This window comes from Acromyrmex echinatior, chromosome 12 (assembly GCF_024713525.1).
Source record: "Acromyrmex echinatior isolate Ae372 chromosome 12, ASM2471352v2, whole genome shotgun sequence".
Classification (NCBI taxonomy): domain Eukaryota; kingdom Metazoa; phylum Arthropoda; class Insecta; order Hymenoptera; family Formicidae; genus Acromyrmex; species Acromyrmex echinatior.
In genome coordinates this window covers 4840439-4867893 of record NC_141863.1, presented here as the reverse complement: position 1 = coordinate 4867893, position 27455 = coordinate 4840439, and the positions used below count along the sequence as shown (strand labels likewise).

General features: G+C 31.4%; 3 protein-coding genes and 1 pseudogene across 7 annotated transcripts in view; 2 read left to right on the top strand and 2 right to left on the bottom strand.

Annotated features, from left to right (window-relative positions):
• The first annotated feature begins 1149 nt into the window (after positions 1-1149).
• Positions 1150-27455, top strand: part of LOC105149604 (uncharacterized) — a 56835-nt gene continuing 30529 nt past the window's right edge. Inside the window, exons 1-4 of one of the 5 annotated variants that reach the window (XM_087412176.1) lie at positions 1150-1320; positions 2827-3247; positions 8105-8182; positions 13749-13838. In XM_087412176.1, the coding sequence (XP_087268302.1) occupies positions 3046-3247; positions 8105-8182; positions 13749-13804 (336 nt within the window). In that variant the 5' untranslated portion in view covers positions 1150-1320; positions 2827-3045 and the 3' untranslated portion in view covers positions 13805-13838. Of the gene's footprint in view, positions 1321-2826; positions 3248-4959; positions 5257-8104; positions 8183-9547; positions 13578-13748; positions 13839-27455 lie in introns of those variants that run through there. The other 4 variants (XM_087412175.1, XM_011062149.2, XM_087412177.1 and 1 more) reach the window with 4 other exon arrangements.
• The window catches only part of LOC105149603 (phosphatase and actin regulator 2), a 289109-nt gene continuing 275900 nt past the window's right edge, over positions 14247-27455 (top strand). Inside the window, exon 1 of the mRNA XM_087412168.1 lies at positions 14247-14375. Coding sequence (XP_087268294.1) covers positions 14327-14375 — 49 coding nt within the window. The 5' untranslated portion in view covers positions 14247-14326. The remainder of the gene's footprint in view (positions 14376-27455) is intronic.
• LOC147907759 (uncharacterized) lies at positions 21383-23940 on the bottom strand (annotated as a pseudogene).
• LOC147907758 (uncharacterized) lies at positions 24405-26319 on the bottom strand. The gene is made up of 3 exons (XM_087412179.1): positions 26227-26319; positions 24869-25040; positions 24405-24528 (listed from the first exon to the last, which is right to left on the bottom strand). The coding sequence occupies exons 1-2, from the start codon at positions 26306-26308 to the stop codon at positions 24886-24888; spliced, it is 237 nt and encodes a 78-aa protein (XP_087268305.1). The 5' UTR covers positions 26309-26319; the 3' UTR covers positions 24405-24528; positions 24869-24885.

Here is a 27455-nt window from a genome sequence, read left to right as displayed (position 1 = left end):
TATATATATATATATATATATATATATAGAATATTTTATCGAACTTTATTTAAATATATGAATTATTAAAAAGAATATATAAATGAAAATGGAGACATAATGGAATTGGAATATCCTTAGTTTTAGCCAACCTTATGTAATTCGCGTTCGTAGATATCTAATTTTTATTAATTAATGCGACACCCAGAGCGACTCGAAAAACACATCCGTCTTCTTCCAAAATCGCCAAGCGAATGCCAAAGTGATGACGTAGTCAACCACCGCGTCGTGCGACGCGCTCCCCCACCCTGTTCGCCGCATGACTTTTCCCCCTCGCTATTCGCCGGGCATCGTTCGAATACCCAATTATTGTGTATGAAAAATATTCACAGTTTATTCATTTATTCGTATTTTATGTTTTGACAAACGGATATCGCCGTACTTTTCATGTTTTGCTTTGTGGAATTTCTGGTATAATCCTGTATTACTTGCATGGTTCTTTTAATTATTAATACAAATAAAAAATAGAATAAAAACGAGCAATTAAGAGCATTAATACGCGGTAATTGGTGCGAATATCATAAATACACATATTTCGATCGAATCTATTACATAAAATACCAAACTGAACATTTCGGCTATGCCGATCGAGTGCATTTTTATAAAAAATACCCCACGCGAATAATTAATAATTAAAAGGGAATCTGTTGAGACTTACTTGCTGCACTCGATTTCTACTATGTTACGAACATTAGATTTGTGAACAATTATTATTATAATTGAGAACTGCTGAAGATGGCTTGAATATAGCCGAAACGTTCAGTTTGGTATTTTATGTAATAGATATGATCGAAATATATATATATTTATAATATTCGCACCAATTACCGCGTATTAATGCTCTTAATTGCTCGTTTTTATTCTATTTTTTATTTGTATTAATAATTAAAAGAACCATGCAAGTAATACAGGATTGTGCCAGAAATGCCACAAAGCAAAACGTGAAAAGTATGGCGATATCCGTTTGTCAAAATGTAAAATATGATAAATGAATAAACCGTGAATATTTTTCATACACTATATTTGGATATTCGAACGGTGAGCAGCCCGACGAACAGGGGAAAGGTCATGCGGCGAACAGAGTGGGGGAACGTGTCGCGCGTCGCGCGGCGCGGTGGTTGACTACGTCATCACTTTGGTATTCGCTCGACGATCTTGGAGGGAGACGGACGTGTTTTACGAGTCGCTCCGGGTGTCGCATTAATTAATAAAAATTAGATATCTACGAACGCGAATTACATAAAGTTGGCTAAAACTAAGGAGTGTACTAAGGATTAACAGGTTTTGTTGCACGATTTTTGCTTTATTTCTTATTGTTACATTCATTACGTACATACACAGTTCATAAATATTTTAAATATTTCATTCTCACATGTACGGTGTAAAAATGAGATTCTTATTGTTAGATATTTCAAATTGTGACTTTTTATCACTTTGAATCGTATAATTCTCATCATTTTCGTGTTATTCCGCATTCTTAATACGGGAAAAGTAACAGATAAATTATACAATTAAATTACATATCTCTAAATGTACATGCTTATATATATATACATATACATATACAGCTTATATACATATTATTTTATTTAGTCGAAATTGTTTCATAATTTAAAATAAATTTTTGCATTTATCTTCATTTAAAGGATCTATGACATATTAATCTTTATTTAATTGTAAATCACACAAAACAGTAAAGAAAAACCACGCTAGTAAAAACCTCTTTTTACTTCGTGCCTTTTATCAGCACATTGTAATTGATACAAAATATTTAAAATTGTAAAATGAACGTTAAATATGTTCCTTCGTGTATCACAATATAATTACGATATCACATTAAACGACTCGCGCTAAAGCTAAATATAAGAAATTGTTTTATTAATCAAAGAACATTAAAAATGTAAAGAATGTATTATTTTACTTATTCGTAATATTCGTTATTATTTCGACAGTTAGACGGTTGACGCGCGCGACCTTGGGGTGGGGATGGCACGGGATGGCACGGGATGGTACGGGGTGGCAAGATGTGGCACGGAGCGGCGCGTCATGTTTACGTTTATACGTAGTTACCGCGTAGTCATTCTCCGAAATTCGTATAAGCAGATAGTTATGTCGTGTGCGGCTCTTTTTCACATTACTTTTCGAAAATATAATACGAAACCAAATATCGCCAAATATAATACGAAGTTGTATTTAATAAATAATTAATCATACTAGTAATCGTATTATGTTGTATTTTATGAATATTCATAAAATACAACAATTTCTCTTATTATAGCATTTTTTTGCGATTATTATATGTTTCAAAAAGAAATGTGAAGAAGAGCGGCACGGTTACTTGTCTGTACGAATAGTATCACACGAGTCATAATAAAGCAATGTTAATATGAATACTTTCATGCAAATAACGCAATTCCTTCTTTCACAATTAATACAGTTTAATAATTTAATTAATTTTTTGTTTTTGTGCACCTTTCGTTATACAATTCGTTTAAAAATTAAAATTACTTTAGAACTATTTATCGGTAATAAAAGAAATATTTCTCTTTTTTATTAATCTCTAACCTATTTTATTGACTCTAATCATATCGTACAGACATCTACATATGTATAAATAAAAGATTCAGCTCTTTTATCTGCTCTGAATTTATTTCACAATGATAATAGACTGCAGACAGAATTGCAGATGTGTGTTCGATATTCTGTGTGTGTTCATTTCTAAAAGTTAACCGATTGCATAGTAATTGTATAATAATATAGATAATAGCTATCTATTACATTTTTCAGATTATCTTCTCTCTCACGGGTACGATCTTGACATAGTGGCAGGGTTCAGTACCTAGAGGATATTTACATGAAAAGAACGATTTTTCTCGTATCTAAAAATTTTCAGATTTATCTGAATGATACATCTAGATAAATTTTTAGATATTGAGTAAAATCATTCTCTTCGTGTAAAAATCCAACGGGGAAGCTAACGTACCTTCGTCGCCGATTTATTTGAAAATGATCGAACCGCAGCCGGTTCGTCGCGTCGCGTGTTTGCCGGGAGTGCCGTTTAAGTTATCGGACTCAAATTATAGTCCGCGCGCGATTATATTATTCGCGAGTGTTTTACGCGAGTGTCCTGTGCAAGAGGATGTCAACCCTATTCTGAGAGGAGGAGGAGATCTGGGAGAGACATGGGCACCAATGGAACAATCTTGCGGTAAATATTCTTTATTTGTGTAAAATTAATCTTTTTTTGCTTGTTTTTAAATTATTTTATTTGACAATAATTAAAAAATAATTTTTAAATCTTTGTTAAATAAAATGATTTAAATAATTATATATTATATAAAATAATTCTATATATATAAAATAATAATATATTCTCTCTAAAGTAATTATATATTTTCTCTAAAATAATTATACATATATATTCTCTAAAGAAGATTTTAACAAAAATAAATTAGTTTATCTAAATTTTAAGTAATTCTCCTTTTATTTAATTTAAATAAAAGATTTAGATAATTTTATGTATTCTTGAACGAAAAAAATTTTATTTCGCATCTCCTACATATGTAAATAAAAGTAATTGTATTAATAAATTTGTATAAAATTTTTAAGTATTACTTAATTAGTTAAAAATTTTGTGCAAATTTATTTTTGCTAAGATCTTCTTTAGAAAATATATATAATTATTTTTGAGAATATATTGTATAATTAGTTTATCTAAATTTTAAGTAACTCTCCTTTTATCTAATTTAAATAAAAGGAGAATTATTTAAAATTTAGATAAATTAAAAAAATTTTATTTCGCATCTCCTACATATGTAAATAAAAGTAGTTGTATTAATAAATTGTATTAATAAATTTTGAAATATTACTTAAATTACTTAAAAATTTTGAAGTATTACTTAAATTACTTAAAAATTTTATGCAAATTTATTTTTGCTAAGATCTTCTTTAGAGAATATAAATAATTATTTTTGAGAATATATTGTATAATTAGTTTATCTAAATTTTAAGTAACTCTCCTTTTATCTAATTTAAATAAAAGGAGAGTTATTTAAAATTTAGATAAACTAAAAAAATTTTATTTCGCATCTCCTACATATGTAAATAAAAGTAGTTGTATTAATAAATTTGTATAAAATTTTTAAGTATTACTTAAATTACTTAAAAATTTTATGCAAATTTATTTTTGCTAAGATCTTCTTTAGAGAATATATATTAGGTGTTGGAATTAATTCGTAGCGTTTTTAATGAAAGAATGTTATTTATTTCACATGAGCATTAAAAAATACATTAATGAAAGTACTTCCCATCACTTGTAAAACGCTACGAATTAATTCCAACACCTAATATATTTTTGAGAATATATTGTATAATTAGTTTATTTAAATTTTAGTTTATCTAAATAAAATTTTAGTTTATTTAAATTAGATAAATTTAGATAAACTAATTATACAATATATTCTCAAAAATAATTATATATATTTTTTAAAGATCTTAGCAAAAATAAATTTGCATAAAATTTTTAAGTAATTTAAATAATACTTAAAAATTTTATACAAATTTATTAATACAACTACTTTTATTTACATATGTAGGAGATGCGAAATAAAATTTTTTTCGTTCAAGGATACATAAAATTATTTTTCCTATAGCACGCTTCTATCCTGAGGATTTGGTATAAAGACAAATCACATCTGTTTTCGATAATACGATTTTATTAATAGTGTCAGAAAATGTATGTAGTCACGTAGTTTTCAAACTATAAATGGATATATTGACGGTAGTATACGATTTTGACGATAACAAGAAAAAGGCATGGCTTCTCTCAGGTTTCTCTCTAGTACGAGTGACATCGCCATTTGAATTTGCCCGCGAGATGTCGAATGATCACGTATCCGACCGGTGCCGCTATCTGGCGTGAAGTTGGCGCGCGTTCTGGCAGTGTCGTGGGTCTGGCATGCGTGGAAGTTTCGAAAAAGCATTCGAACGCGCGGCGAGCCGACGAGGTAAGTCAGGTGTAAGCGGCCGCCTCGTCGTCGCGTCGCGCCGCGCTGTGCCGTGCGGATTTGACAACTCGTGCGGGAGTTAACCTGAAAATGGCCGAAACGCGCGACTCGACATTGGTGTCAGACGCGGTGGCCGGCGCCGCGTCCGGTCAACAACCGATCCCATCGGAATCGGGGGCCCAGGGGGACGAGGACCTATCCGGTCGTGCTGGTACGTAGAACCCTTCGAAACGGCGTTCCACGGTGCGCTCCAGTTTTCGCGAGCTGTTTTATTTAAATGCAAGTGCGTCGAGCGTGGCCATGCAACAAGTGGCACAGAGCTCTTGCATGCTGGACAGGTGTGTAGCGAGACGCCGCGACTCCCCAACGCATTTTCCCTTAATACTCGAAAAGTTTCGGTCGATACTAAAAAATGATGAAGCGACGTTTTGTTCAAGTTGAATTCAAGGAGAGTTTGACATTTAGACAGAGATATTTATGATAAATAACAATGTACAGCTTTGCCTAGCTAATCAATAGCCACGAGCAGCTCGCTTATCGACATATCGCTTATATAAATAGTTATGCAAACACAGGTAGATATATCATTATGTAAATAAATTTCTTATGATTTTTCAATATACACTTATTCCCAATATACAGTGAATTTGTTAAATTCTTTAAAAAATTGTTCAACTTTGTTATAAATGTAATGTAAATCTAAATGTAAATCGTTAATTATAATCATTATAAGTTTGAATTTATTAAATACTGGCACTAATTACACGTAGAAACAAGTAATATTTCATGCCGTAATACTGACACAAATTATAAGTGAGCAGAGAAATAATATCATTACATAAATAAATGTAACTGATTTTTGTTCCTAGTATGCTGAATTTATTATTATTTTTTAAAGAGAATTATTTTTTAAAGAGAAAGACGTTTTCGTTTGTAATGTAATTTTCAATGTAAGTCATTAATTACAAGTCACAATTAATGTGTCAATTTTTTTTGTAGTATTTTTTTTACAGTTTATATTAAAGAATGATGAAAATTGTTATGTATTCTTGAGAATGTAAACGTCTGATTTTTTTTTATAATGACACAATGACTTAATTCGCTATTTAACACATTAAAAAATGTTAATCTTAATTTAATCTTTTTAATTTTGTATTTCCTAGAAAAAGTGGATGTTGGCATTGAGTCTCCCAAATGAGTGCAAATGAATAGCGCGTTTAGAAGGCATGAACAACTTTCGTCTGAATTTTCGACTTACAATTTTTACTCAATTTTTATTTAACATATGTTAGACGTGACACAATTGATAACGATATTTTTATTGTGTAACGTTTATTTGCAACTTATATGGATATTATTGGGGAACAATAATTTTACACCAGTTTTAATGCACTTTCGATTTTAGAAAAGCTAAAAATTGCTAAAAAAGTATCTAATAGTATATCTTCTTGATAGAAGAAGATATATCATTTGTAAACATATGGTTAGCAGGTTGTCTGTTTGAATCAGCCTATGACGCTATGAGTGAATGTAATGCATTTGAACGTAAAAATGCTTCAAAAAAGTTATCAAAAGCTATTAGTGCATTTTTTCTCAGAAAATTGAAATATCTGTATGCAATCAAATTCCACTTTTATCCATAATTCTTAATTCTTTGTAGCACGATTGACATTTTATATTTTTAACCGAAAAAATTAGGTTTTTCATTTATTCTATTTATTTTTATTTTTTCATTTATTCTATTTATTTTATACAATGTATTTTTAAATTTTTTGTTCTATTCGAGAATATTGATTTTTGTCATATTTCTTTCTTTACCGAGATATTTTTTTTATGTAGCTTGCGAATTAATCTAAATAGTCTGATCTATCGCAAGCAAATCGAACAGCTAATGAAAGGCATATATGTTATAAAACTCTAAATTCTTTGGAATGGAATCTCACTCTAAAGAGTGAAGATTGAACCAGATGACTCAATTTTCAATGAATTTGAATAGTGAGATTTCACTCTTCAGAGTGATTCATTCTAAAAAAATTTTAGAGAAAGATAAAATGCAACGAATTTTTCTTAGCGCACATGTTGCAGTATCTCTTTCCTTTATTCTGCCATTAATATTTTTGCGATTTTTTTAAGGTGCAAATTGTGATTTATATACGATCCATGTAAATTCTTATATTTTAAAAATTTTTACTGTTAACCGTATTACAAATCAAAATTCTCATTGGCAATTAAAATAAAGATTTGTTCCCACATATGAATTTCAAATAGTAAATTGAATTTGACACCGTTGAATACAATTTGAAAAAAAATTTAGTTTGAATGTTTTATCTCGACACATGTAAATATGTTATATGTAATAAAATTTTAATTATTATTGCTCTATGAAATCTACGTTTAAAGATGTATACATATGTGACAGTTGGTATTATCGCGATTGCAGTTGCCTGCTGATATGATGGTAACACACGTTGCATTAAATATTTTATGGAACATTCTTGCTTTTTTTTTAAATCTTGACTATATTAAAAAACGGAATTATATTTATAAATATGAATAAAGTAAAAAGATATACATTTGTAAAGTAAGTCATATTAACAACCTTTCGCTTATGTAATACGTACGATTCTTCATAGAGGACACTATATGAAGTTAATTCTCCAGAGAAACTGCACTGATTAGGACTATTCTATAAATTTGAATAATAACAAACTTGCATAATTTTTGCATTATATTTGAAATGTTCCGTGAATATTTACATACAATTTCACCGATGAGAGTTACAAGTAAAATTTGCATGTAAATTTTTATATCTTTGATAACTGTATTAATTTAGATAGATCTTAAAAAAAGAAAATAGATCTTAAGAAAAGAAAATATCAGTAATTACATTTTTATTTGTAAAAGTTTTTTTTTTGCTTATTTTGAATATTTAATATATATACTTTTATATGATTAAATTTGTTCAAGAAATATTAATTTTGGTGTATGATGTCTTGTAAGACTTTTTTTGCCTTTAGTTATTATAATAGTACTAATGCAGAATCTGTATATATTTGTAGTGGAGGAGAGTACAAAGACTGTTGCGAATGAAGCTGCAAACACGGAACAAACCAAGACGCAAATTAACGGCGATATCGGTGAGTGATGGTTTCATATTAGTACTATTCTATAAAAAAACAGATATGAAGGGCACTATTCTATAAATTTGAATAATAACAAACAACCTGCATAATTTTTGTATTATATTTGAAAATAACATTATTATTCCCCTTTTTTAATAATACATGAAAATATTTTCGGTCAAGCATAATTTCGCATTTTTTATTAAATTAATAGACAGTTTGCGATAAAAATATCGGTATAAAAATAGAAAAATACCTGTGAAATCAAATTGGAAATATTCCTAATTAAATCCTTAATTTTGTGTCTATTATTCGTGTCTCTATTAACTTATTGAACGAATAAACGAATTAACGATAAAATTATATTTGTAGAACTCTCTTTAAGTATATAATTAAATCTTGATTTTGCATTCGTAACTAACAGCTCATGAGATTACGAGAAGAATATTTAAAAGCGACTTATTTTAAACTTTTCACTTCAGATTTTTTACTTCGCGCTCGCTAAAGAACATTTTTTTGACGAAATCTGTAATGGAATTTTTTATTTTGCCTTTTTACAATCCAATGAGTGATTATGAAAAAATATTTGAAAGACATATTCGAATAGTCTTTTCACGATTGAGTTCAGTAAAGAAAGAAAAGGATTTTATCAAAGATTTCTTCAAATATCTTCGAATTTATCGGAAATTTTAGAATTTAAAGAACAGCTCGCTGCTAATGACAAATACCTTTTGATGAATTTTACTAGTGGAAAGAACGGAGTTTTGCTGAAAGATCTAAATTTTGCTTGATATAGATTTGAAATAATTTTTATTGGATCCATCAAAATAATTATGTTGGGAACTCAAAAATAATGAGTAATGCTGCAAAACATTTGATTGTCCAATAACCAGTTAGAGTTTTTAACAAAATTATTTCGATGGATCAAATTATTTTCGGATTTAGTAAAATTTTAAATCCTTCAATAAAATTGTTCTTTCTGTACGGAGATGATTTGTAATTTAGCTTTTGTCGTAACATGTAAAAATTATAAAAACCGTACTCTCTAAAAAACATCGGCGTGTGTGAATTTAACATATGGCGTGGATTTAACATATATCTATGTATATAATTTTTATTGTGTTGGTGTTTACATGATGTGGATTAATACCACATGGATTAATACCACGTGAATTTTAAATTTACATCATGATGTTGATATAAATATCAGGGTTAAAATCTACATGTATTAAATTATTATATCCTGGCAAAATTCAGCTGTCGCCCACTTCCTTCCCTCCTTCTCTGTATTTGCAGATCTTATCATAAATTCAAGATGCTTCCGCATTTTCCATCTCTCGTTTCAAATGGGATGGGTGAACGATGTGATTCTGATTTTAGTAACTTTGAAGCTGTGGCAGTCGATAAGTAATGTCGAGGGTGAAACGCGGGGGCGTCGAAACGGTCGTAAATTACATCGCCGCCCACCGATTACTGCACCGTTTCTGAAAGGACGACCTTGACCTTGATCCGTCTCTCGCAGGTATCCGAAAAGTCCGCTCTGAAGCGTAGCGTGTAGGAGATGGCGCGTTTCAACCCGTAATCGACGCATCGCGGTAGAGTAGATTCGCGTGTCGCACGCGATTCTGCACGACTGAGCAGGAAGTATTGGGCTTGTTATACGACACTGATAAGAGGTTTGTGCGATATTCCATATGAGAGGACTCTGTCGTGGCGGAGAGATGAATCTGCATAGTCGATTGAATCCCTCGACACTTTAAGTTCCGCACCGCGAATGTAATATGAATGTCTTAATCTTAGAATAATCTATGTTAGTCTGTTTATATCTATTACTAATATCTTACTCTACCGTAAATTAACATAATCGAGGTAGAGTTAGGGACGGTTAATTTTGTTTCTTTGAAATTTCTATGACAGAAATATCATTATAAGAAATATAATACATGTTGTGACAGGAAAAATTAAAAGAAATTTAAATCATGGCATCGAGAATGTTTCCTTCTTTTTATAGGATGACTTTTTTTATTGCGAATTTTTGTTAGATAAAATTTGATCAGAATATCAAAGATTTAATTCCGAAGTTGACAATGAGTCTATTAGATTCACTCAATTATAAATTTTTGTCAAAGTTATGTCAATTCACAGAAAGAATAATTTAGATAGGGGGGTACAGATCTGAAAATAATTTTGTTGGACCAAAATTATGTGATAACTCATGAACAATGCTGCAAAAAATTTTGATATTGTAGCAATCAGTTTGTAGTAACGTAATACATAATTATTTTGATAGTCCAACAAAATTTATTTTCAGATCTATATCTAGATATATATATATATATATTTGAAATATTTAGATACTTCAGCAAAACTGTTTTTTTCATATTCAATCTTCTCTATGTTATATCTATACAAATTTAAATTATTCTTATTACAATATATTTAATATTTATATAGGTAATATTCATTTTTTTTATATGAATTATAATAACTTTATTGAAGAAAAGAGAAATACAGATCATGTCCAGAAGAGTCTAGTCAAATTCCTCAAAAAAGAACATCAATACTAGCAGTATCATATAACACTTTGGATCCTTGAAATTAATTAGTGCCTTTTAATTAACATAAATGAGTCTTACACATCCAGCATCAGTAACAGTATTACAGATTTTATCGTCAGTTCTAGAGGGTTAAGTTCAGCTCGTATCAGAGCGCAAAGCACATGAATTTCAAGCGTAATTATCTGCGCATACGATAGAGTTTCTATGTTTTCGATAAAATTACAATTTTAATACGCTGTTTAGAATGCATTCGTGATTAACGGTTAACGATTGCGTACATAGTGTACATGAGCTGGCGGGCGGACGGCTGATATGCGTATTTCGAAGCCCGGTAGCCGAGCTTAAGCTTGCGCCGTTTGGCCGCCCTCGCTCTCCTTTTCTCCACTTGGTGAGTCGATGTACTATCTCTTTCCGACCTTCTCTCTCGCTCTTGCCCAACGGCAAAACCTCCCTCTCTCTTCCGCCGGGTTGCTCCCTAGGTTCTCTCATCCCCAGTGCGCGCATCGAACCCGTCCTGGACGAAAGTCCTTCCCGCTCCGTCGCACATAGGACGCACGTTTCCTCATCCCGACGTTCGACGTTCCTAACGTTTGCTCCATCGGATTCGTGATTGTTCTCGCGATCGGTCGTCGCGTTTCCGGTTCCTGCGAATGTCGCGCAGTAGAACGTCGGTCACGATCATGCGAGCGATCGCACGATGTGGGTGGATTTAGGGAGATTAGTTTTGGTGCATATTTAATGGTGGTGTCCGCGAAGGAAGGAAAACGTTCGTGATCGATAAGGTCGATTGAAGGAAACGAGGGAATAGGATTCTCGTGGATGCTGCGGCGGAGAGTAACGCGATGGTAACGATGATAGAGCAAGGATAATCGCGCTCGGCTATCATCTAAGGATGTGGAAGTGGTTGGTAAATATGTGATTGTGCATCTTAATCAAACCGCCACGAATTTGTGATCGATCGCGTAAGTCGCGAATCTTGAAAATCGAAGCGTCGATAATATTCGTAAGAAGTTATATAAAAATTCTTTTCCTCTCCATCACCGTGCGCGGTAGGATTGAGCATTATGAATTTCAATGAACAGCAATGAAGTACCTGAGTGGGCTTTGATTGATGAACTTTCGAAGGAATAAATGAAATTATAATTATGTTTGATCCTATAATTATTGCAGATATGAAAAGACTCATTAAAATCGTATTAAAATCGAAGCTCGTATCGACTGTGTTCGCGATGTGCGCACATTGAGACGCTTTTTTGGAGATTTTCTATAAATTGTTATATAAAAATTTTACAATTGTGACGTGTACCGTTATGCCAGATAATGATCTTTTTTATCATTTATCTCATCTTCGCGCATGCTATCCATTAATTTATCTAATGGTTTTCTCTTTAAAATTCAAAAATTAAAAATATTGAGTGGCAAATAAAATTCAGTATACCGTAACTGTGAATTTCTTTCGGTACGAACAAAGTCGTGAAAAATAGATGGAAAGTAATCGGTGCAGCGGCTGATAAATTGAAATAGTCAGTGATAGATATCGAGAAAGGACAGGACGAAGCCGCGAATTGAAATTAAACGTAGGGAACAATTGGAGATCGCTATTAGCATTGGATTTTCGATTTGTCTGAAGGAGGTTGGCCTCCCTCCGCCAACAAAGGTGCGGTTCAATTTCTCGTTGGACCCTTCCAGCTCGCGAACTATCGATCAACCTGGCGCGCTTTGACGTATAAATAGCGTCGCGTTAATTTTACTCATATACAGAAACGAGCGACCGTCGACCGCGCTGTAGACAGAGTTGGTTTTTATTTGATAAATCGGAATAACGAACGCGATATTTTGACGCTGGCGCATCTTCCTTCTTCAACCTCCGTCGTATCTTAGAACTTCTACATCGATTTGTTAAAAGTTTCGTCGCTATGCGAAAAGCGGAAAGTAAACATGTTTACGGAAGATTAACGGTTTCTATATAGAGATATAATTTTATATATTTTTATATTGAGGCATCAAACTGTCATAAGACGAAATAATAAAATTTCTTTTAAAAATAGTGAAGAAGAGAATATAAAATTTAATTTTTGTTTTTAATAATAATATGTACAAAAATAATAAATAATTGATTATTCCGGATTATATTAGGTGTTGGAATTAATTCGTAGCGTTTTACAAGTGATGGGAAGTACTTTCATTAATGTATTTTTTAATGCTCATGTGAAATAAATAACATTCTTTCATTAAAAAACGCTACGAATTAATTCCAACACCTAATATTATTGCTGATTTTTATTAAATAATGATAATCTTTATTAAGATTTTTTATTGAATAAAAACGGTAATAAATATTGCTCAAAAGAGCAAAAAATAATTTGCATTTTATTTTAATTTGAGCAAAGAAATTGTCCGTTATTGATATTTTTTGCACAGACGTATAAAAGAATTTTAACAATGAATAAATTGTTAAATAATAATTTTCATCTCATTATTTTCTGTTTCAATGTCATTTGCACAGCCGGATTTACAGCTACGCTTTATTTCATAAATATTCATCGATATCATTTCAAACAATAATTTGAAATCGAAATTTCACGCTAATTATATGCATTGGAATTGATTTGTTATCTAAGTAGCAATAATAGCCAGTGACAGCCATCAAAACCGTCGGGCTTTCAATCGCCATATAATACATGCCCGTTCGGTTAGGTAATTGTATCGAGGTCAAACGTCGCCATATCGAGTACCAGTCGCTTGTTACGAGAGCTGTATTCAATTCATATTGCCAAATTTTTCAGAGGTAGGCTATTTAGTTTGCAATTTTCCAGTCAAGTATCTCATTGTGTAAAGAAAAGAAAATATAAGGGCGGAGAAAAACAGAGAAAAAGATAGATAGAAGCCCGGAAAATCGAGAAGTTGCCGATCTTGTTAAAGTAAATTACAGTTTTATTTCTGTTTAAAGTGAAGAAATTTATTGACGCTTCGACATTTCTTTGGTATATGAAAAGTGATTTTTTTCTTTTCAATTTTCCAAGGTGCTACCGATCCATCGTCGTCTCATCATTGTCGGCCGTTTCACGTAAAACGATGACATTGAAAAGAACGGTATTTACATCACTATAGCTTGATCAAACGAGGCTCGAGCAATGAAAGAATCTTACAAGAAATGTACAAACCAACGATTCTAACGTTTGAGAAGATCCGAAAGATGAAAGTGTTGAACTGCGTCATTCATTGTGGGTCGGATAAGTCAGTGCCATTTAAAAATCCTGCGTGTTTAGACTGCGGGATTTAAACAAGTTGTTATTTAAACAAGTTGTTATTTTTCTTCGCGGCATTATTTTGTGTGTGTACCGCGCGACGTGATTCTTATTCGATTTCTTAACGACAGAGTGGAAAGGTCAGGTCGAGATAAGCGTTAGGTGTCGTCTACGCTCTTTAATTCATCTTTCGCTTTTGTGTGTGTGTCTCACTTCGGTGAGCGGTCACCTGCATCAACCTGTCGCTCTCGGAAGTGGTTAGTTTGCTGGGCCTCGCCGACGACGACGAGGTCCTCGCAGGCACGTCAGAGGAGAGCAGAAAACGCGCCTTGTGGCAATTTTATTCCACGGGCATGCTCACCCACAGTCACAGTGATGGAGAGTTCCCGATCTACTCGCAGGGTGAGTGCAAAGATAACTGGATTTGATACGCGAAGATATAAATGACAAAATAAGATATACAAACGTATGATAGAGAGACGTTTTCGCGCACGCAATTATATATTGAGAGAAAAGTATTTGTATGTGTGATATAATTGCATGGTAAAATAATTATTAAGAGCTCCATTTTTACATTACTTTATATATGTATATATATATATACATATAAAATAACGTTAGTAATAATTGATATTATAATTATAGTCACAAATACTTAAACTTTTTTTCTTATTATTGGGTGGTAAATTGATCGATAGACATCTTATATCGCGTGTTGGAAGTTAAATAAACTTTACTTGATTTAAAAAAATAAGACGATCTTTTAATATGAAACATCGGATGAATACTGGTATAAATAGCAGCGAAATCGATAGTTATAATCGTGCTTGCGATCGTTGCGCTTCGACGACTCGCTGCGTCAACGAGCGAAAATCTATATTGTTTAAAAAACTATTCTCTTGCGCAAGTAAATCGTATGTACGTCATACTTGCATTTATAGGGCCTATATATTTTTATATGTAGCGGGTGTAGAACGGATGCGCGCGCCATGTATACTGTATTTGTGTAACGATATAATAAGGAGATTGATCCGCATACAGTACACTAATCATGCTTTTCGCCGGACGCAAAATTGCCATCGTCGTTCATGTAATAATTTTATCGGGAATGATACTAGCTGTGGTTATGTAGCGTATAATTGATATTAATATAATATTAAAATGATAAATTAATGAAGCAACAATTTATAATTAAAAATACGGTGCTCATGAATAATAATTCGGAGATAATTGTGCGCGTAAAATTGTAAATATCTATAATTATTATATGGGAGAGATAACAAGTAAATCGATCATGTCGTATACATGTAACACTTTATGTTACGGGTGCCATATAAAGGATTTTAATGAATAATCGAATTTCGTTACTTTGTGAAAAGGAAAAAGAAATTATTGACTAATAATAGAATCATTCGTCACGTATTAATTATGCTGATTTATTAACACATGTGGATTAAAAGTGATAAAATAATTAATTAATCAAAACGTTGGAAAGTGTAAAAATTATGAATTTATAATGAGTATTTTGAACGTTTGAAAATATTGATGATGTTTACTCACTCAATTTCGAAAATAATTTCTTCTTTAGGATCGCTATTTCTATGTTATACAGAAATTTGAATGCTTCGGTATTGTTCTCGCAACAAATATTAGATTTATTAGCAATATTCTGTAATTGATTATTGATACATTGTACGTATCGTTCCTTTACTTTAGAAATAACATAGTTCAAAGAGATTTTTCTGAAAAGAGGAAATATTATTTTTTAATTTTAAAAAAATTATTGACTAATTAAATAACATCGGCAAAAAGAATAAATTCTTAATCTGATGAAATGTCACGATGATTTTGATGGTTTTTAAAAATAATTTATTTTTAATTGTGTGACGATTTTGATAATTTTTTATAAAATTAAATTAGTTTACTTTTGATGACTGAGAGAGAATAATGTTTACTATTCAATAATAAGAATAATAACAATAATAATAAATTAATAACTTGAAAATCAGGTTTTTTAAGTTGTGTCACTTGAAGTGATATTTATAGAAAGTCAATACATTTATATACTTTCAAACGTTTTCAATTGACCGTATAACATACCACAAAATACAGAATGTAATATCGACATATGACGTAAAAAATAGAAGTTATTAAAAAGTTGCGAGAAAGTTGAGAAAAAAGTTTGTAAAACGCAAAATATCAAACTTATCAGCGACTTCTTCGCACGATGTTCTACGCCAGTCTCAAATCGTCACTCAACAGGACGAACTCCGACAGGACGAACTCCGACAGGACGAATTTCTCGGAAAACGGTGACGTATCTTTGTGTCGTTCACGATGTGCGAAAAGTATGTATGAGAAAAGTTGCAAATGCCATCGTGTATAGTTGCATACCGAATCCTCGATAAATCGCGCGCCACATTGTACATCCCGGTCAAACCGAAAAGAAAAGCAATTTGCATTTTGTTTTCCGTGTCATTTCATCTGCTTCGAGACACAAGTTCTGATCTGGACAGCGAATGGGATCACGTTTCATTGTTTTTGATGGAATGTCAATCTCTTTATTGACAAATTGTAGTGCGGAAGAGCGAGAAGTCATGTCAGTACGCATCGTGTATGCTGTAAAATGTTATTTTAGCTTTTACATAAAAGAGAATATGTTGTACCTTTTAATTCCGCTGGTTTGGTCAAATTTACTATATGATCATATCGTTTGAGTCAATATGATTAACTTTTCATCAGCAATATGAAATTTTTATCCTCTGTTTGCAACCTGAGTCTTCGAAATTGATTACAAATTTTTATATTGTTCTGGACTGTATAAAAATCTAAAAAAAAGTTCTCACATAGATACTTGTAAAAGCTTCAACAAATTTTTACTTTTATAAAAGTTGGATTGTATTTTATTTATTTTCTACATATTTAAACTTATCTACTAGAATTTACAATAAAAAAAATCGACAGTGCCTCTAAAACCTAACATTGCCAATGGAAGATTAAAAAGCTAACAAATATAAAATATAAAATTGCCATAGAAAAAGATCTTATATTAACAGACGAAATAATCAAATACCACAGAAAAAAATTTTTAAATAAAGTATCAGAGTGAATAATTACATTTCTCAAGTTAAATAGACTTGAACTGACCATCAGGATTAAATGAAACGATTGCGTCTACCTGCAGCGTTTCATCTCTCTTGTTTCTTTTCAGGATTGCTAAAACGATTTTAAGACAGAAAACGTACGTTTTCTGGTACACAAAGATATCCATTCATTCTGCTGCTTTTTTATTATCTCTTAGTCGGTACTTACTGTTAGATGCAGATGGAAATGAAAGACGGAGTAAGAAATCGGTTAAACACAGTCAGAGCATCACCGCCAGAAGTCATTATTACACTCCACCATATTCTTGCCCGCGAAGTTTCGGCTGTCAACAAATCACGAGGTTCGAAAGAGGCCACTTTGGTCCACGCTGAATTGACCGTTCTGATTTGCCGGCTAAAGAACTGCATGAAGGTTGAGAGATTTGCAGACATTCATGACGAACATGGGAGAGAATGCAGAGATGCAAGAAATCGTACGAATGGACTTTCTTTTTTTTTGCCATAAATCTTCCTCTATTCTACTGGCGACTTCACTACGGAACTATCTTTGACTGTGAGGGATCGAAGGGTAACGGGAACACACGTTTATCATGTCCACGTATTGTATGCGATTCTTCCTTCGCTCGGCAAAGAAATGAGAGTCATTCTGTTTAAGAACGCGATCACGGAAACAAGCTCTAATAAAACGAGGGTGTGATAATGAGTAATTCTGCGAGTAAACATCATGATTCAGCTTAAAACTTCTTCTACATATCTACTTTTTTACGCGTAAATTGTTTTTATTAACCCTTCTAAGGTTATTTTTTTCACTGTTTAAAATTTATATTTCAGAATATTTTAATTTTATAATTTTGGATTTTGACGTTTATATTCGGTCACAGGTCTTAGTGTCTGATAATATTTTCCTGAATTTTTACGAATTTTTATAAACTTACAAAAAAATATTATTAGACACTTTGAACATAGCCGTTTTCACTGATTTGTGTTGGGTAAATTATCCAATTATATAATATTTCGTGTGCGATTTTTTATATAAGTTAAAAATACGTATAAATAATTTAATATGCGATTTTTTATCTTTAAAGTACATTTTCATCGTAACGGATCATCCTAACTGATCTATCTTAAATTTATTTTTTTCTATTTTCTTCTATGCAAATTTAAATATTTTGTCAGATGCCAAATTTTATTCGTGGACATCAGTCAATCTTAGCGACGTCTTCGTGCAATAACCGGCGTTTTCGAATGAACTGAAGAATATAATTCATCGTCTACGTTGACTTAATTGAAATCTATCTCGTCTCTCTCGCGCGGCGTAAATGTATCAGCGAGCATTACGGGTTTGCTCGCGTCGAGGAACGGTATTAAATCTTACGGAATTAAATTTTACAGTCTCTCTTACGATGGGCGCACGTCCGCGGAGATGTCGGAAATTCGTCTTTGTTATTTTCGCGTCGACGGGAAATTAAGTCAGAACTGTAGCCTGAGGAATGCGAGACGTCACATTAGCAAGTAGAATAAAACGAGTTTGCTACACATTGGCACGCATTAAAAAGGCAACTGTAATACTAAATATATTGGGTTGCAACAAAAAGTTTGTAGTGTTATTTCATTTATGTTTACATGTTATTACAAAAATTTAGCAATTGCATCATTCGTGATAGAACAAAGTTTCAGCTTTAAGAATCTATTTTCTGAATTACTATACAATGATTGTTAATGAATTGTGAACAATCAAAATCAAAATGTTCCTTTTATTAATCCGCCATAATTCGACAATAAAAAATCTTATAAGAACATTTAAAAAAAAAATGATTCTCTAGAGAAAACTTTTTAAATTTTTATGATAGAAGTTGAAAATTTTTTCAAGTTTTTTGGGCATGTTACTGCTTCACAAAGTGAGAAAAAATTTCCTAGCTCGTAGTTTTCTATATGTAAAAATTATCAAACTCACAGAAACTCAAAAAATATAGTGACTTCGATAAAAGACTTTAAGATAGAGACTTTAAACTTTAAAACCCTTCTGTAAATTTAAATTTCATTCATTTTTAAGGAAATTGTTTGAGTAACGAACTTACGAACTTCTGTTTCCATTTAATATTTTGAGTATTTCAATATTCACGTGATCACTATTGTTAAAAATGGCCATGTTCAGTAGAATGTTTATTTTGCTGTTGGAAGTTTTCTTCGCTTTTCTAAGATAGAAGACTATTCTTTTAGATCTAAAACTGTAATTTAATCAGCGCGAAGATAACTTCCAACAGTTGCAAAGTAAACATTCTGTTAAAAGCAATGTTTTAACTATACAATATTAGCTAAAAGTATCAAAAAAATCAATATTAGTTGAAAAAAATTTCGTTGTAAATACGCCTTGAAACTGCAAAAAACAAAGCAAATATTTGTCTTCTAATGTCTTATGTAGCACGATTATCAATTTTGCTGCAGTTTTAAATAGCTTTCAAACGAGTAAGTGAATTCAAATGAACTTTTGCAAGAATTTTATTAGAATTTTATTAATATAAATGTATATAAAAAATTTGATTTAATTTGTAATGCTATTTCCTTATCAAAGAAGAATGTTAAAAAGAGGCCGATAAAGATATTTGCCCATAAAGATATAAGTAAAAGGAATATCGTTTTTTATAGATTTTAACTTCCTGAATACGATAATATTAATAAAAAGTTCGAGATCGATAGCGAACATCTTAAAAATTGAGCATGAATATGATATTCGTGTATTTGAACAAATTTCAATATTCTTACTTACTTTTCAAGGTGTTCCCCAATGCCACGAACTTTTTAATAATTTTATCATATTTAGGAGATCAAAATCTATGAAAAACACTATTTCTTTTACTTACATCTTTTTAGGCAAAAATTTATCTTTTTTGGAGGATATTAAAAAAGGTCCGATTTTTGTCTAAAAGAATGTAAATAAAAGAAATAATGTTTTTCATAAATTTTGATCTCCTGAATATGATAAAATTATTAAAAAGTTCGTGGCACTTGGGAAACACCTTGAAAAGTAAATAAGAATTGAAATTTGTTCAAATATATCATATTCTTGCTCAATTTTCAAAGTGTTCGATCCCGAGCTCAAAATCTATAAAAAACTTTATTCCTTTTACTTACATCTTTATGGGCAAAAATCAGCTCCTCTTTAACATCCTCTTTTGCAAATAAGTACAAAATTTGCGATTTTATATAAGAATTAAGAGAAATTAAGAAATTAAGTAATTTTAAATCAATAATAGAATTATGCTTAAATTTTATGCAGATACTCATACGTAATAATAGAATAATCTCTGAATTTTTATATTTTTTATAATGCTTTGAATTATGATACATACATTCTCAACATAAAGCTGACATCTTTTTCCAAAATTAATGATCCATTAAAAGCAAACAGATTTTATCGCATTATTATCGTATGAAATGAAAACTCATTTACTTCACTATAAAATTGGTGTCTTTTTCCAAAATTAATGGTTCATTTAAAGCGAATAGATTTTATCACATTATTATCGTATGAAATGAGAATTCATTTACTTGATTAATAGAAAACAAAACCGCCGTAGAAAACGAATTTTAAATCTTTGCTAATTTTTAGTCTCGAATTCACAACTCTCTAGAAAATCACACGGAACATTGATTAAATTAATCTACATTTTTCTCGTGTTTTCGATAATTATTAATGAATAAATAAAGCGGGAATGACGAAGACATTACTTTACTCGCAGTGAAGTAAATGGTGATAATCTCATGAATCTCTGGAGAAGGAGAGTGCTTAAACTTAGGAGGCACTCTCGAGCCGCGCCCAAATTAGCGAATACCCCGCGAACCATCTGGTCAACCGAAAAGGAGATTAATTTAATTTGCATTTAATCAGTGTGCAATCTTCTGTATGAATATTCAAGGCATCTTTCGCTCTGCAATGTTTCATCCACTCTTCCAAGAACAAAACATAGGATTGCGCGCTTTATCGGCGCGCTGTACTTTGCTATACTTTCGTGTTCCTTGTCGTTTATTTACCTTTCCTTTCGCTTTTGATTTTTTATTCTTGTGATCGTAGCCGTAGGGTGCACTATAAATTTGTATTTCATGACGAGGAATTGCAATTTAGAACTAGTCAAAGGTGTGCCATTGCGCGTTATTTTTGCATGAAATTTCTCTTTTATCGCAGGTACACAGTACAATTTTATGCAGTCTTTGTGCGAACCGCTAAAGTTATTGTTGTCGCTTGGAACGTTATAATGATGAAAACGATAAAATAATGAATACGTACAATAATGAAACGTGAAGGTAGATGTTTTAACTGAATATAATTTTTACTCAAATTACAATTGCAATATTAATTATCGAAATTATTTTGCATAATATCATAAAAATATTTATTAAACTTTGCGAGTAATAAGCCGTAAAGATAAAAATTGCTACCGTCACGCGAATTGTTCACACTTGACACAAAAGAAAAAAAGTAGGACTGCTCTCTTTTTGTAGTAGACTACAACTTGCTTTGCGGAGCAAGTTGATACTGAGGATAAAAGAAGGCAAGCAACTTCGCTTCTGTACCGGCTGACTGAGCCTTCGGGAAAGCTCATCCTCTTAGTGCTGTGTTAAATATTCACGAGAATCTCCGTTTAAGCGTTACGTTACCGAGAGTCTCTGTATCGTGAAGATCCCCGGTGGATTGGTACCCTTTCTGACTTCATCTGGCAACGTCGTCGTCCCTGGAGAAACGTGCTGTCGTCGTTGCCTACACAGCGACCTTAAAGACAAAGGGCTCGTTAAGATTGCTGCGTTCAAAATCAGTACACCGCCCACGGTTAAAGAAGCCCTCCGACTTCATTAATTTACCGTCGTGAACACAATCATTGAATTTATGGTCTTTTAAATCTTAAGAAACGAGATGTCATGCTTCTTTGGCATTGCTTTCTGAAATATGAAAACGCAACTTTCAGAGAACGTTCGTGAAATATGTAATCTTGAGTTTCTTACATTTTCAGATAGAACTATTTTATTTTGATCATGTTAGTGAAGTACAAGAATTAGTTGTAAAATAAATTTGTACGGTTGATAATAGATGTAATGTTGTTCCATAAATTTTCTTAATTAATAATAATTAAATTTCTAATATACAGCCAAAGTATTTGTGCAAAGTATTCACGATTTGCTTGCGCGCCTTGTTATTTTGTTAGCTAATGGACATCTGCATATATTCCTATTACAACGATATTCGTTACATCGACGAGATCATGTAAAACAAACGTAAACTGTCGAAATTTATCATAAAAACAATTTTAAACTTTTAACAACATTCACCAACAAAATTAATATTGAAATTCAGAGTTGGGAAAATTATTTTATAAAAGTAAGTCGTTATATTTTCGTCTTTTTTTTCTGAAAAAAATAATATGTTACCGTTACTCGTTACTGATTCAAAAACATTTAATTTGAAAACGTTACTGATTTAAAACATTAAAAATTTGGTGGATGCAAATATGAAAATAATTTATTGGATCATCGAAATAATTATGTTGGAAACTCAAATTGCTAAAATATCAAAATTTTTCGTTATTAGAATTATTTATCATTTTTTAGTTTCCAACATATTTATTTTGATAGTCCAACAACATTAGTTTTTCTATTCAACAAAATTTTAGATCTTTCAGCAAAATACTTTCTGTGCTGATTTAAAAAAAATGATTTGTTATCGTTATCATTAATCTAAACTAACGAATCGTTACAATTTCCATTATTTTCTATATGATAATGATTAATCGCAACATGGTCGGCATAACATTTTTTTTTTTTAAACTTACGCATCTTCCATGTGTATATATTGTACGTACAAAATAACGATAAAAGTAACTACTCATTATCCCAAAAATTGTAACCGCGTTACTATTAACGTTATAAATAAGAAAATGTAACCATTTTCTTTATCCACCATTTTCATTATTCATTCATTACTAAAAAAATTTTTAATGGTGACGCGTTACTTCTTAATTCTGCTGAAATTTATTCAACACTGAAAAAATTTAAATTAATACCGAAATTTATTTTAACTCTTTACGAATTTAATGTCATATACGTGGATAACAATCACATATGCGAAATCTATCGTTTCATTTCGTTTCTCCATTTAATTTTACAAAAATTTTGTTATCTCATCGCAAAATCATTGAATTCTTTCGTATTTGTGACTTCATGAGAAGTCAATATCCTCCCAATGCTGTTCTTCAAAACTATTAACTGTATTTTGGTCGATCCAATCAGTAGGGCGTATTCCGGTACGGAAATCAGCAAGACCTACAGAGCTGAGTAACGTGTTCAGTTTCGACGACGGACCGCTATCGTAAACCGAAGGCGAACGCGTCAATATATCCGTTAGCTATCGACACGTCGTCGACACAACTTCGGCGAATTAGGCCGGAACTGTTCGAGATGAACATCATAATCGTTGTAATCGATACATGTAGTTCCCGTTTCGTTTTACCGTGATATCCCACGGTCCGTAGAAACTGTGCCTTCCGACGTTTTTCCAAACAGTTCTTTAAAACCATTTATTTAAAAATATCTTTATTCTTGATATTGTAAACAAGAGTCTCTCTATTGATTATTATTTTTGAAAATTTTTATGAGATTGACATCTTATTTTTAGAATTTTGGATAGTATAAATTGAGAGAATTCTAGCTCTTTTCCATGGAGATCTGCAATTCTTTAAGGTACCATTTCAGACAGTTAACTAGAAAGAAAGTTTACTTACTTGATTCAAAATCGTTTGCAGATGCTGACATGACTTCGATCGTCACTATTAAAGCAAAAACGAAACAAAAAAGACTGCGATGTTTCATTGATATAATTGACACTCTGTTACTTCTCAATTTACAGCTGACGCTGGCCTTTAATATTTTGCACAATCGCTAACATATATTGCTGCAATGTAGGCAAATGTTTGCCGTGTGTTTAGCAGGTGATGAAGTTCTTGCAGCAGTTGTAGCCTTTCGCAGGAATTAATTTAATTAATTATTCTTTATCTGCTCATTGAGATAATCCTCTTAAATCTACTCGGATGATGAAAATCATCAAGACCATTATAATTTAATATTTATGAAATATATGTATTAGAGATGTCAAATATAATTAATACTGTTTTATTGTATTTATTTATATAGTAATGAAATTTATTTACAATACAAAGAGAGTCATTTTATAATGGTTTGTTTTTATTGTGACTTGTAAAAAAAAAATATTGCCTATTTAAAATAATAAGAAAATAATAAAAAATAATACATAATAAAAAGTTTATATATATATAATATAAGTAATGGATATTGTAAAAGTTAAATGCAGCTTGTTAGCTCGAGTTAGTTAAAGTTGTCTGGACAGTCACGCCTGGATGTCCTAACTATTTCCTCTTAGCGACCTCTTTTAACCTCAGCCAACACTATTAAAAGAAATAATTTTTCTTTACGTTAGTTGTTTAACTTAAATGCTCACTTTTTGTGCTCTCGTTACTTGAATTTACTAGCTCTGATGTCTCTTTAATTAAATGCTTTGCGTTACTTGTTTTGCATGCAACGCTTATTACAAAAACTAAAACGAAATGAAGCAGAAGTTTATGAGTTTCATAAAAATAAAAACCACTTTGCATTTAATATGTCTTTTAAGTTTACAAATACGCGTGTATATTACTGAATAGAATAAATTAATGATAAGTTTTATGATGAATGATTATGTTCAAGTAACGGAATTGTATGTAGGATAACCAAAATTAATTAATATACAAAATTAATTCTGTTTCTTATCCGACGTTAATGTAAGACATAGTAGAGGATCTCCTCCTTCCATCTAAAACTTGACCTCCGATAATGTTATCGTCACTGTCGTCGTAGATAGGTCTCCTATACCAGAACAATGGAAATTTGTAGTCTCTAGCAACTAATCTCTCTTGATCATCTGTAAGATGAAGATTATAATAATTATGCAGTCATTAAATACTGAGTAAAATTTTTTTATTTCATTTTTATATACTTTAACATCAATATATTTAAGTTATAATTACACCTCTGCGAAGTTGGCACCTCATTTTTTAAAAAATGAAAGGATGATTTTGGTCACAGTTACGAATGCACCCCGAAGAGTTCTGGAGTTCCTGCCCAAAATTAAAAATAGTTCCGACGAATTAACACAAAAAATTGAAAATTAAAAATTGGGGGTGCCAATTTCACAAAACACAAAACGAAAAATCATAATATTTTTTAAACTTAGTCCTAGCGCTTTAAATAATAATAACTTTCGATAGAATTCTTGGGATGCTATCCAGAACTGTCGTAACGTTCAAAAATTTTTTGTCCTAAGATGTGAGAGAATCAGACATACAAAAAATCGCGATATCTCTTAAATCGTTGGTGCAGTTCATTGAATCGAAAATTTCTAACACCCGAGGAGTGAAAATTATTTAAAAGTTCTGATAATTCTGTCGACAATTCTGGTAGCACGAGTTCTAATGAAAGTTATTAATGTTTGAAGCGTTAGCAGATATCGCGATTTTTCGTTTTGCGTTTTGTGATGTTGACACCGCAAATTTTTAATTTTTAATTTTTAATATAAAGATTTTGTGTTAATTCGCCGGAACTATTTTTAATTTTGGGCAGGAACTTTAGAACTCTTGGGGGTGCATTCGGAACTCTGACCAAAAATTTCATTTTTTGAAAAATGAGGTGCCAACTTTACAGAGGTCATAATTACATATAAATATTTATAATAATTAAAATATATTAATAAAATGACATATTTAATATATATTAATATAATGTTAAATGTTTATTAATTATAGTTATTAATAGATTGATATTGTTTCTGTAATTATTAATATATTCAAAATTTTTAATTTTTTTTTGTGTTAATTAAATATCTCTTTAATTTTATCTGAGTATGGAAATATAAATTTTTTTGTATATAAAGTTCTATTAATTCCCATAATTATAAGATTTTTTTAAAAAGTTTTTCTAAAAAAAAATTTTACATTAGTCTTCAAATTATAAATTTTGCAAATCTGATTTGAAATTGAGACCTAGCTCTGATTAAAGTAAGCTTGTATATAATTGCTAATCGGATGGCAAGAAAGTTATTGCAGACTTACCATTGTCAAATTGAGGAAATAGTAGGGCGTTAACGAAGTTAAGCACCGCGAAAACAATTGTGAGGTACGTCGCGAATCTCATTGCGCCGACGATTCAACGAACATAAATCGTACTTAATAGGTGTTGAAGTTCGGTCTGAATTATTGCGCGATATTCTACGTTCTTATACACACATACACATACAAGCCATCTAGAGTTTTTTTATTAAATAATAAATAGAACGTTAATTCGAATATGTGACTTGAATAACTAATCTTGCTAACGAAGTTGGCAAATAAATAGCATTCTATGGTCGACGGATTCACTGTTTGTTACGCATAAGCTTGAATACTTCGAGTAGAATTTCACACATCTTTATTGGCAAACGACACTGTCAGCAATGACTTCACTCATATTTTTTTACGTTTAAATAAATCATAATATATGCGATAGCAAACCAATGCATAATTTTTCAGAGCTTTTATTTATTCGCGATGTGGGATACACATTTGAAATACGATACTCTTTCAATGGGTTGGTAGCTGAAATATACAATTGGGATCTATGTAAATTATATGAATGTCTTTTTTTATCGAAGCTTACGTAATTTCCCAGGAGAGTCAATGCCACACGAATCGCGCGAATAGAAATGTCTCGCCTGTTTGTGCTAGCCTTCCTCGCGTATTTGCGCGATCGGATGTGAAACTCTTTATCGATCGCTACAATTTGAAACACCTCGCTGGACGCAAGACGGAACCTTAGGGGTCTCGAGTAACAATCGTTCGATCGGATTTACCAAGACTTAACAAGAGTACTGTCCGCGGCAGAAGAAGCGTCTCTCGTCGAGTTTCCGCAAACGCAGCATCGCTCTTTGTGCGTTTAATTGATACGAAACTTTACTGGCCTTGTCGTATGTCTGTAGACGAATCATTACGAGCTCGTCTAATTTACGTTCGTCGCCAAGTCGTAAAGTGACTTGGTCTCGTTTGCTTCTAAAGCTTGACGTTTATTCCTCACGGACTAGAAATATAGGATAAAAGTCTGATCTCAACAACTTGATGAAAGTCTCGAGGGAAGATGATCTAACACTCCGTTAAAAAGTGGGAAATATCGTCAGATTTTCTATGTATTATTGATACGATAATAATATTTTGTATGACAATTATTAAATGCCAATTTATGATTTATAAGTATATTAATTATAAATTAAAGTTGAAAAAGCAAATGTTTTCGTACAATTGATACCATT